The 12,395-nt window shown below is 27.9% G+C and overlaps 1 protein-coding gene across 3 annotated transcripts in view; it reads right to left on the bottom strand.

Moving 5' to 3' along the window:
- Positions 1 to 421: 421 nt before the first annotated feature.
- Positions 422 to 12,395, bottom strand: part of LOC100210662 (bone morphogenetic protein 1) — a 78,859-nt gene continuing 66,885 nt past the window's right edge. For all 3 annotated transcript variants that reach the window (XM_065797976.1, XM_065797977.1, XM_065797978.1), the window contains 2 exons: positions 5,814 to 6,059; positions 422 to 764 (listed from right to left, as the gene is read on the bottom strand). In XM_065797976.1, the coding sequence (XP_065654048.1) occupies positions 655 to 764; positions 5,814 to 6,059 (356 nt within the window). In that variant the 3' untranslated portion in view covers positions 422 to 654. The remainder of the gene's footprint in view (positions 765 to 5,813; positions 6,060 to 12,395) is intronic.

The following is a 12,395-nucleotide window of genomic DNA, read 5'->3' as shown; positions in this document are numbered from 1 at the left end:
AAAGAATACTTGAAAACAAATTGGGATGGAATTGCACAAGAAATAACTTGCAATAGGTGTGTTATAATTCCATAAATTGGTTGCTTAGGGCGTTGCTAAGAGTAAAAATCTATACCAACATTAAGATTAAATTAAAATAACCTCGATTTTTAAATTTCGATGACAAATTAAGATTCTGTGATATATTTTGATCTTAAAGCAGTTATAATTAAAAAAATGAAAATTTTAAGATTTTTACCTTTTTAATTTTATAGTTTTATAATTTTATAATATTTTAAACCTTAAGCATACAAGCGTTATGTCAATATATGTCATATAGGACAAATATGTCAGATAGGAGATAATTATAATAATATAAATAACATCGGAAAAATAATTATAATAAAATAATAACGGGTAAAACAATATCTTGAAAAACTACTTTAGCTTACGATTTTTTTTATTATAATTTTATGATAAAAATAATAACAATAAACGTGTTATAAATAAATAGTATATGAACTTATTAATTAAAAAATTTTGCTGCAAATGTTTCTGTGAGATAAAACCAAATAAAGCTTGAATATGAATTTTATCAACACGCCATAAACCAAAGAAGCTTTTATAAAAACTTTTGGTTTTTTCTTCGTATGGTTTCCGTAACAAAAGTATAATTCATAACATCTTTTTATACGACTTCCATTTCAGTTTGAACCCTCTTTTTTCTATTGCTTCATTTGAAATAAATTTTAATTTGACTTTATTTGTCTTTGAAACTAAAATTTCTAAAAAAAAAAAAATGATTTAAAAATATGGCTAAAATTGAATACTTAAATTAAGCAAGCTATTTTGGGGTTTAAGAGATTTAAATCGACTGTAATACTTCAAAATTGTCATTTTCTTTATTGTGCAATTGCATTATAAATTGCATAGTTGACAATTATTGCGGTACTGATATTTGATTTTTTTTTCAGTATTTTCGCACCTTTGACTAAAAAAAATTTTTTTTTTTTTTCTCTCTCCATTTTTTGCCGTATAAAAATATAAATACAACCAATATTTCCAATATACAGATGGCCGGGGCAAGAAGAAGACACAATTTGTCTTATTGCCAGGCCCCGAGATTGATTCCGTAAAAAATAAATAATTTCGTATAGAGTATATAAATGTTACCAATATATATAAAATAAGACTTTATTTTTAAAAAGATAAAACAAAAACAAAAAGTTACAGGGTCATAAAGAATTTTTTTAAAGAATTTAAAAATTAAAAAAAAAAAAATTCTTTTAAAGTAATAAAATAATCAATAAAAAGTAATATAACAAATTCTTAGAAATAAATATTAAATAAATAAGTATATAAAGATTAATATAAATTTGCACAAAGTAAAACTATAAAAATTGATCGTACATTTGTTTGGAAAATAGACAATTGATTTACTTTTAAAAAAATTGGTTTTTTAAATCCACTCATATCATGTAAATCCACTCATATCATGTAAATCCACTCATACCATGTTTAAATCCGCTAATATCATGTTTAAATCCACTCATATCATGTTTAAATCCACTCATATCATGTTTAAATCCACTCATATCATGTAAATAATAATAATAATTTTTACGGTTTTGCTAACGTTAAGCTTAAATATTCTTTATTACAAACTAATAAAATATTTTATGCACATTTATGGTTTTAGAAAACTAATTAAATATTGGATTTAAAGATAAAGATGGAAAAATCAAAAACATTATATGATGCAGATAAAAGTGCTATACCATTACCCTTACTTAAATCACCTAATTGCCACTTAATCAGTTACCTACCTATAGACTTAAGTTTTAAGACATTATTAAGGTCCTATCAGTTTAAAATCAAATCGATTTTATTTTGTAAACTCACCTCATAAGGCACAGTGGGGCAAAATCGAGTTTTTTATGCCAAAATTATTTTCGTAGATTTTTTTTAGAATAGCTACATTCATATATAGAATGCATAAATAAAGTAATAAACGTGTAATTGAATAATATAAAAAAATGTAAAGAAAATTAAATTTTGGTAAAAATATGAAATATTTTTAATGGACAAGAAAACTATTATCAGTGTAAACATCAAAAATATTACTTTTCAATGCATTTATTTGTCATAAAATAACTTTTTTAGATTTATATTTACAGAACTTATATATTATAACAGTAATGAAAGATTTTGTAGGTATTCTTTGTGTACAAAACATCTTTTTTACATGTTCAGTATTTCTCATCAACTGACCATTAACCGAAGACCAATCTTTTATTATAACTTTTTTTATTGCAAAAAGTTGCAAAATATTTATAATGCATGGTTATTTACATACATTTAGCATGAGATTTACATAGTCAAATGTTTGGAGGATATTAGAGGATAGTTTTTCTGATACCTAATAGTAAAGGTTAGTAGCAAAAAAAATATCAAAAACTGTCTGTTTTCGATGCATAAAAACTAATGATTACATTTACGTTTAATTGTTTTTAAAAGTCTGAGCGAAAAAAACATTCTTAATTAAAATAATATAGTTTAAAATTAAAGTCAATAAAGTTAATTTAAAACAATAGTAGTGTAAGAAAGTTAATAAATAAAAAATGCAAAATAGCGTTTTGAAACACATCTCAAATTAACGTGTAAATAACCGCACAAAATTACGCTTTAATTAATATTTAATGTTTTTTTAACTAAATATTACCTCTAATGAACATGGCTTCACCATTATGACAAATTTTCACCGTGCAATGCCGACAATAATTTTTTGGTATTTTGGCACACTCTGTCCCACTGTGCAAGGCTAAGAAAGCCACTACAGACAAGGAGGCTACTTATTTGTAGTTATAACCCTCTCTCAACTTTATAACTCCGAAACACGAACTTTAACGAAAAAGGCCGCTGCGCGGAAAAACAAGTTGAGCACGGTACGACCTGGGACGTGGTGGGGATCGAACTTGGAAACTCTCATATGACAATGTATCTAATGTGAGTGCAAAACACAATGGTATGCAAGCCTGAATTTGAAGTTTTTTTGTCTTCTCAACCTCTGGAAGCTTTGCGAATTGAGCAATTATTTAATTTCTACATCAAAAAATTTTGAAAAGTTTGTAAAACTTCACAAAAAATGTCAGCTTGTGGTACAACAATAAAAAATAAGTTCGAAGATAGACAGCAGAAATAAAGTTTAAAAAATAAAGAAATAAAGACAAAAAATAAAGTTTTAAGTAAAGACATAACATTCTCTTAAAATATATGTAGGTCTGTATAATATATAATGTTATATTATACTAAAATTTAACATATTTTAATAGAAATAAAAATTAATATATTTTTCAAGGGTATATAAGGTCTTTTTGAAGTTTGAAATGCTGACTTTAAGAACAAATCTGAAAAAGCTTAAGTTTATTTTAAATGAAACAGAACATAATAGAAGATCATTCATAATGGAAGATTTTATTCATTAAAGATCAAAGAAATAAAAGAGCTTAGTTTATTTATAAAATTAAAGATAAGAAATTAGAAGCAAGACTTGAAAGGAGAATAGAGGGATACACATATAGTATAAAGAATACATAAAGAAAATGGTGGAAGATGGTGCTTGTAAACCCATAATAGAAAAAGAAGATATCTGTGTATATCATGAAATTAATAACTGCCTTTCAGCTGATTATAATGTGGAAATGGAACCTAATTGCAAAAAATGGAGTAAATATTTAGAATTAGGTAATATCTACATAGTCCAAATATCTAAAATGAATAAATAGAAACATACATATGCAACTGCAATTATTGATCTTAAAGTTATTACAAGAGATGGCCTTATAGTGACAAAATACCTTTAAGTGTAAGATAAAAGAATAAATTATGCTTATTGCTTGTGTAATGAACTCCTTAGGAGTAGAAATAAAAGATTTAAAATTAAATAGAAAGCTAGAAACGCTATAAGATTGAATAAGACAGAAACGCTATGAGATTGTAACACACAGAGAAATTGAAATACGAGAAAATTATAGAAATGAATTAAGAGGTAAAAAAACTTGTCCTCCATTTTGAGGGTAAAGTAGTTTGCCATATAGAAGAGGAAATGAAGCAGAAAATTACATTTGGCAGAACTGCTGTTTCTGTTAAAAGCCCAGAATTTGTGCATAAAGATGATCTTCTTGGAAATTGTACAAAGTAACACAAAAAAAACAACTGATCAGGTTTTAGCAATACAAATTTTTTTAGAGTACTTTGAGGTACCCGACCAAGTTTTGCAGTTTGTACTGACACAACTGCAACAAATAAAGGCAGATTAGATGGAAAAAAAAAACTACTTTAGTCAATATATATACACCATGTATATGAACTGTACATTACTCATGTGTACAAAGCAATATCCCAGTGAAAAGTAAAAAAGAGGTCTTTTAAAAGTCTTTTGAACATTTTAAACATCTTTTGCTCACTTTGATCTGGCATAAAATGCATAAGTCCAAATAATACATTTTACTCAAACTTTAGGAAAAGATTATAGCAATATTTGCCATCAATTTCTGCTTCTGATGCTAAATATAGATTTTAAAGGTTTTCTGGGAACTCACTTTCATTTCGTTCAGGCATATACAACTTGTATTTTGAAGCAAAAGGTTTTATTGAGTTTTCTCTGAACAACACAATTTTTTTTAACAACCATCTTAAAGAATATCTTGTCTTTAATTTTAACATTAACTCTAATAAGTTAATGATTTTAAATCTATGGTGGCCTGGTGTGTAATGAAGCCTAAATTATGACAGATTCCATATATCACCTGGTCATTAATATTTTATCACCAGTAATTGATTAACAACAAAAAGAAAACATTTCTAAGTTGAGTTTTATAATTGCAATTTTCAATAACACCCAAAATTTTAAAGCCTAGTCTTGTTAAACATTCTTTTTTAAATGAGTCTAAAGCTTAAATAATGCATGCATATAGTAAGAATGGAATTTTAAGACAGGTAATGCATTGTTAAATAGTATGTAAACTTATTCTTGGTACTTGTCAACTAACGCATTTAGTATGGTGTTAGCTAATTCATGCTTTGATCTTCAAACTAAATTTTTAGAAAGCTAAACTTAGCTGCATATAGAACTTATAAAGAAAAGCCAACGGTTTCTTCATGGTAGTCAAGTAACTAATATTCAATTGATTTGATCACAGTGAAAAGTGGAAAATTTTTTTTAGCGATCTAGATTTAGTTATTGAGATTAAGGTTTGGTTATATATCATTCATATTAAAGGCAACTTGGAAGATCTTACAATAATTTTGATTTTTTTTAAAAAACTTAAGTGTTGCAAATGACTGTGTAGAAAGAAATTTTAGAATAATCCAGCAACTTGTTGGTTCATCTCATGATAAAGAACAACAACAAAATATTTCGTAGTTAGATGCAAGTTAATATCTACAAATATTTCTCCGAAAGAATTATACTTTTATAAATATAAGTTAAAAGTATTTAGAAAATAGTTTTTGTTAAAACTGATAAAAATCTGTTATTTGCATTAAAGCAAAATACTACATAAAGCTCTTTCTTTTAGATTTTTGAGTTAATGAGATTTTTGAAAATCTAAAAGGCTATTTATATATTAAGTATTTGTTTTGTGAACTTATGAGGTGACAACAGAACAGCTTTTTACATAATTGTAAATTTCAAAAAAATTTAAGAAAATAATTGTCACTACTAATGTTCAATTGAGATAAAAATCTCTTTGACTGATTTTTAATATTTAAAAAAAAAAATCGCAAGAGAATACTTAAAAATTAAACAACACTAAATTAAAAAAATCATTAACCTTTAAATGGATTAATTCCGCAAATTCGATCCTTTATGAAAGTACCTGAACCATCAATAATTTGAAGATAGTCATACTTGCATGATTCATGTATTTCTGTTTCAAACCATATAAATCGCATTACTATTATTGAGTTTTCTTCTGTCACAATTTCCCATTCACAATTCATATTTGACCAGTATAATGAAGGAAAATTAGGTGTACTAAGCTCACCTTTTTTAATAGTGAAACAGGCTGTATTGCTTGCTATAAAAAAAATTATTTAGGTCAAGTCTAAATATAGATGTAAATACACTGAGAGCACTTACTTCTATAAATGGATTTTTTTGCACTAATGAATAGTTATATGAAATTTTTCTAATGCAGAAAAAATGTGAAGAGAAAAGTAGGGCTTTATGTTGATGCCAAACAATGACTTTTAGGCTAATTTAAATGTTAATAACTTTACAGTTATTAACTTCAATAACTAAAGCAGCAAAGTTCAGCATCAGGATCAGATACAATCAGGACTAGATGAATTTAAATACAGTTTATATACTTATGCTCCATATTTAGGAAGAGGTGTATGTAGGTGTGTGAGATGCAAAAGGTGTTATAAATTAAAATGGTTTTATAAAAAAAAAATTATGATGACATATGCTCCCGCCATTCGTTTTAATTTTAAAAAATCATGGTTTTAGGCTTTTAGAAGGCGTTTTTGATGAGTAGGCCAAAATTCAGAACATATTCAAATTCTTTATTTTTCAAAATACATTATTAACTTTTTATTTTTCATGAACCTAAGTAACCTTTGTATAACTTGTACCCTGTATTTAATTAACATTTGTTTCTGTTTCTGATATGTTAAAAATATAAAGTTTGTGATTTTTTAAATATATTTTCAGCAATATACTTACATAGGGTTGTTTGGGCTAGAGCCCAGGGTTGCCTTCAGGGGCACACAGAGACTTCATGATGCTCAGGGTAGATCATTAGAAATTTACTGGATGTCTCCCACCCTACCACCACTAAAATAAAAAATAATAAGAATAATAAAGTTTTTAATATTTTTTATCCCATGATGATGCCCCATAGGCTTACTGACCAGGAGGACCAACCTGGATCCCCTACCCTCTGTGCGCCCCTGGCCGCCACAACCTAAAGGTTTGTTGATAATAATTTTTAGACAGCCACTTTCTTTTTAGACAATCGTTTCCAATACTCTTTTCGGATAATTATTTTCAATTGCAACACAAGCAATTCCCTTAGGACAATCAGTTGTAAAAATATCTTCAAACAATAATTAATGATTGCAAAACAATTCCCTTGGAGATTAATTTCGCATGATAAAGTTCTCACATGAATAAAATTTGAATAAAAGCTATTCTCTTACCTATTAATCATAAAAATCGATAAAAAAACGTTACAGAAGTGAAGATGTTTCTATGATTAAAACTTATGCAGAACATAAGTTTATACAAAAAAAATTGAGAAAAAGGAAAAGAGGAAGACCAAATCCGACATCAACATTGAGGCAGGCTTCGAAAGCTAAAAACCCCAAGAAATTTACACAAAAAAAAAAAAATTCTTGGTAGGAAGCACTCTGGAGAAGATGCCAAGCAACCAGTTACCCTTGAGAAAGCATGTGATCCAGCACTACCTGCTTCTTAGAGCAAAGCACCAGTCTAAAGCTCTTTCAGCTTTAGTTTTCTGCACCTAAGGGAAGAAAAGTTTTAGGTTAGTGCAGGTCTTCTATTAGTCAATAAAGTAGATTCAAAAAGAAAATATTTCAATATGATAAAAAATTATGTAATTACTTTTAGATTGTCCTGTGTTGAAAATGGTTCAAACTGTGAACTTGGCTTCATTTTCTCTGGGATTCTGGTTCCATGAAGAAAAATTGGTTTCTTGCAACATGTCAAGAACTATGTTATGAAATACATTGGCATGTGTAAACCAAAGCTGAAAGAAAGACTTGGGTATAAGACACATAGAGACAAGTTCAAATATTCCCTTGAGGGTAAGATTACATTTTATGTTACTTTATTAGGTAGGTATTTAATTTTATTCATGTAAGTGGCTAACATAATCCTGAAAAATGAATTTTTATATTTAAATAAAATAACCAACTTTTTTCAGGTTTATTTTATGCTGGAGAAAACATGGAACTTCTTATGAAAAAAATAAAGTTTGATAAAAAAAAGAAGGCATTCAGGGGTCATTGAAGAGGAAGCACAGTTTCTCCACAATAAAATGAACGCCATGAAGATAATCATAAATGTCCGGTTTGCGAAAGTTTCTAAGAGGTTAGTAAAAAGAAATATTCTTCAGCGATCTAAAAAATGACCCCAGTATGAAATAATCTTCAACACTCAACATAGAAATGTCCTTGGAAAGTGATCAAAGTCTTGATGATAAAGGCGATGATCAAGATTTTGAGATCTGTAAATCTCTCCAAAAAAGGACTAGTGATAATAATAATCAGATTTTATCAATTCCTAAGAATATATTCTTAGTTGCAACTAGAACTATAGTTGGCATAGGTATAAGCTCACATCAATGCGATGGGTTGATTTCTACTGTTGTTGAAAATACAGGTGGTGACATACAAAAATTAACATTATCTTTAACTTCCCTAAAGCGGATTTTCAGCAGGATAATATATCAGGATGTAGCTATAATCAGAGCCAATTTGTCAGTCAAACTTAAAGAAACAGGGAAACCAACCATAATACATTTTAATGGAAAAACCAATTGTGTTTTTACAGGGACTGTAGATAAAACGAAAAATAAGCTCTGTGCTCGGATCAACCATGATGGTGAGTGTTATCTGCTAGGAGTTCCAGGTCTAGATCATAGAATAGGAGTAGCCCAATTTGAATCTATAAAAGATCTAAATTCTAATGATCTTCTTGACTGTGTTCAAAGAATTTGTTTTGATACAACAGCTACAAATACTGGACGCCTGAAAGGTGCATGTACTAGATTAGGAAAGTCTTGTGATAGTCCATTGCTCTTGTTTAAATTAAACAAATTATTATTATATTGTGCTATTAATTTTAAATAGAAAGCCTGAACCCGTAATATGGGTCAAAAAAGGTCTGTAGCACAATTCCCACATATCTTTTTTTGTTTTCAATAAGTTACAGAAAATTGTATTAAGTAATGATCTTTAAAAATGATCTTTACCTCATTAGAGATCATTTATCATTTTCTCTTGTGTTTCTTTGGTTGTTATATGTGCACATAACAAAATGGATATATTAAAAATATTTTGGCTTCTATAATATTGAAGCTTCAGTTTCATTGTCTATTTGTTGCTTTTTTAACTTCTTGATATAGTCCGAATTTCCAATGGAACTGTTTTTTTTAAACTTGCCAAGAACTCTGTCGTTGTATCTATTAGGCTTAAGCTTGATTGTGAAGAAGTTTCTGTCAGTGTAGACAAATAAAAGATATGGAAGAATCTGTGTCCAGACATGGTGCAATAAAGCTGCAATACAGTGCCTGTGCGTCTGAAGAGTGTAGTAGATTCCAGAGGAGACTATATTGAACAACATTGAACTTTTTGTAGATTAATATTTTATTTTTTTATGATCAAACTTTTAGTGATGTAATACAAATGGTTTTAAACATATTCAAAATTATTTTTTTCTGTGATAACCTGCATACCCATGTAGATGTTAGAGAAGACCGTCTGTAATACTAAATAGAAATAGGCAAAATATGTGAGGAGTGCTTCTACATCGACTGAGGGTTTTGGTTTGTTTAAGCAAATCAATCAACTAAAAAAAATCTATTTTAAAGTTTTTAAGCATTTTTGCTTAAAAACTTTAAAATAGATAGATAATATTTCAAACTTTATTATATACATACCTTGAGAATGATTCAAGAGTTAGAAAAATCGGGAGCCCTATAAAACTAATCAACTGTTACAATGACGCAAACAGAAGTGTTTTTTGTACTATATAGTAACTGGCAATGAAAAGTGGATTCAAAATGGTAACTCAAAAAGTGAAAAATTATAATTTAAATCACAAATTTAAGGACAACAATCAACATCAAAAGAAATTATTTATGTATTAAAGGTGTATTTGGTGGAACCAGTTGAACATTGGAAGAAAAACAGCCACAATTTTTTGCAAAACATGCAAAGTTATTTTAAAACATAACAATGCTCAACTGTGGATATATATAGCACTCTTCTTCATTTCCTGTAACTTTAAAGGTTCCTCAAAGTTCAATCCTTATCCTTTTTTAATTTACATTAACCATCTCTTAGAAATTCTAGCATCTTAGGTGGCATTGTTTGCTGACTACCATTTATTCTTCTCTTGATAAGAAGCTAAAACTTTTTATTTACTTTGAGGGGGCATTTGAGCTTGAAAAGGATATCACTTCTGCTACAGTATGGGGCTCTCAGTGGCTGGTGAACTTTAACTCATAAAAAACTCAACTTTTTTCAGCTAATCGTTATCACAACAATCTAGATCTTCCTATATTTATGAACAGTAATGTACTTAATGGGTCACCTACCCTTCGTCTTCTAGGATTAACTTTTACTTCTGATTCTTCTTGGTAAACCATATATCAAATCTATTGGAAACCATATATTGAGTCTATTGCAAAATTAGCATCGGCTAAGGTTGCATCTCTTTATCCTGCTTGCAACTTTTTCACTCTGGATTCTATTCATTATCTCTATAAATCTCAAATCCGTTCTTGTGTAGAATACTATTGAAATACCTCAGGCGTATGTTCCAATGATATCCTTTCTCTTTTAGACAAGGTGCAAAAAAGCATTGTAAATATAGGTGGACCTGCTCTTGCAACCAATCTTCAACCATTGTCACACAGTTGTAATGTTGCTTTTCTTTTTTTTTTCTATAAATACTATATTGGGTGCTGCTCTAAAGAGCTAGCATCTCTTGTGTCATCTACTAAAATTAAATCTTGAGTTATTCGTCATTGAATCAAATCTTATCCTTTTACTGTAACTGTTCCTAAATGCTCCGACAAATGCTTATTTGTCTAGTTTTTTTCCTTGAACATCAGTTCTTTGGAATTTGCTTCTTTCATCTTGCTTTCCTGGTTCATATTACTGGTACAGTTGGCAGACAACTTAAAAGATTTGCAATCTTTTATGTTGTCTGCCAACTGTTATCTTGCTCTATAATTTCACCTTTTATCATCCAGTAACTTCCAACTCTAATAGTAGTTGCTTGCAGCCTTGTTGGAAGTGAAGTCATTAAAGATATATATATGTCTATTTTTTTGTCGTTCTGTTTTTAAGATTTGTACCATCTGATAGTTATTACTATACTATATTTTTATACATATATATACTATATATATATATATATATATATATATATATATATATATATATATATATATATATATATATATATATATATATATATATATATATATATATATATATATATATATATATATATATATATATATATATATATATATATATATATATATATATATACACAACCCTTGGATTTAGGAAAAATGAGGTCGGTAATTTTTTGCCGACCTCAAACACTTTTAGGTTGGCATTGCCGAATGCCAACCCTAATTCCGAGGGTTGTATATATATATATATATATGAGTATATGTATGGTTACTTGCAGCATTGTTGGAAGCGAAAATATTGAGAAAAAAAAATTAGCCCTCGGAGTTAGGAAAACATTTCAGCAATTTTTTGCAGATCTTAAACTATAAGAGGTCGACATAAGGTTGGCAAAACAATTCATTGCCGAATGCCGACCCTAATTCCTACAGCCTACAGCTGATATATATACATATATATGTATATATATATATATATATATATATGTATATATATATATATATATATATATATATATATATATATATATATATATATATATATATATATGTATATATATATATATATATATATATATATATATATATATATATATATATATATATATATATATATATATATATATATATATATATATATATATACAGTATGTCAAAAAAGTCTATCACCCGCTGATGGTTTTTCAATAAAAACAAATTTTTATATGCTTAAATATAGATTTTTTACCCAAATTTTTTTTTTTAATATTGAATTTATATCAAAAAACATTTTTATTACAAGAAATTAATATTCTTATACTTAAAACAAAAGTTATCCACTAAACTCGAAAGTAAGTCAAAAAAGTGTATCACCCCTTAAATAATTATTTTGCTAATATAAAATTAATAGTTTATTTTGCTAATATAAAATTAATAGTTTTTTTTTTTTTCATCGGACCATAAAACTCTTTGCCATTGGTCAATAGTCCAATTTGAATGTTTCTTAGCCCAAGCCAATCTTTTCTTTTGATTCTTTTTACTCAAAAAAAGCTTTTTTGAAGCAACTCTACCTACAAAACCTTGATTTTTCAAGCGATTGCGAACAGTTTGAGAATTTACAGTTATACCATGATCTCTTTGTAAATCTTTCGCAAGCTTTGGTGCAGATAATCCTCGATCTTGTTGAACTTTTCGAATAAATTCTCTATCAATGCGTTGGGTAGTCTTAGCTGGGCGTCCTTTTCTTGGCAAATTTTTAAC

The sequence above is a fragment of the Hydra vulgaris genome, chromosome 05 (assembly GCF_038396675.1).
Source record: "Hydra vulgaris chromosome 05, alternate assembly HydraT2T_AEP".
NCBI lineage: Eukaryota > Metazoa > Cnidaria > Hydrozoa > Anthoathecata > Hydridae > Hydra > Hydra vulgaris.
Note: the sequence above shows the minus strand (reverse complement) of the source record. Positions and strands in the feature narration are given on the sequence as shown.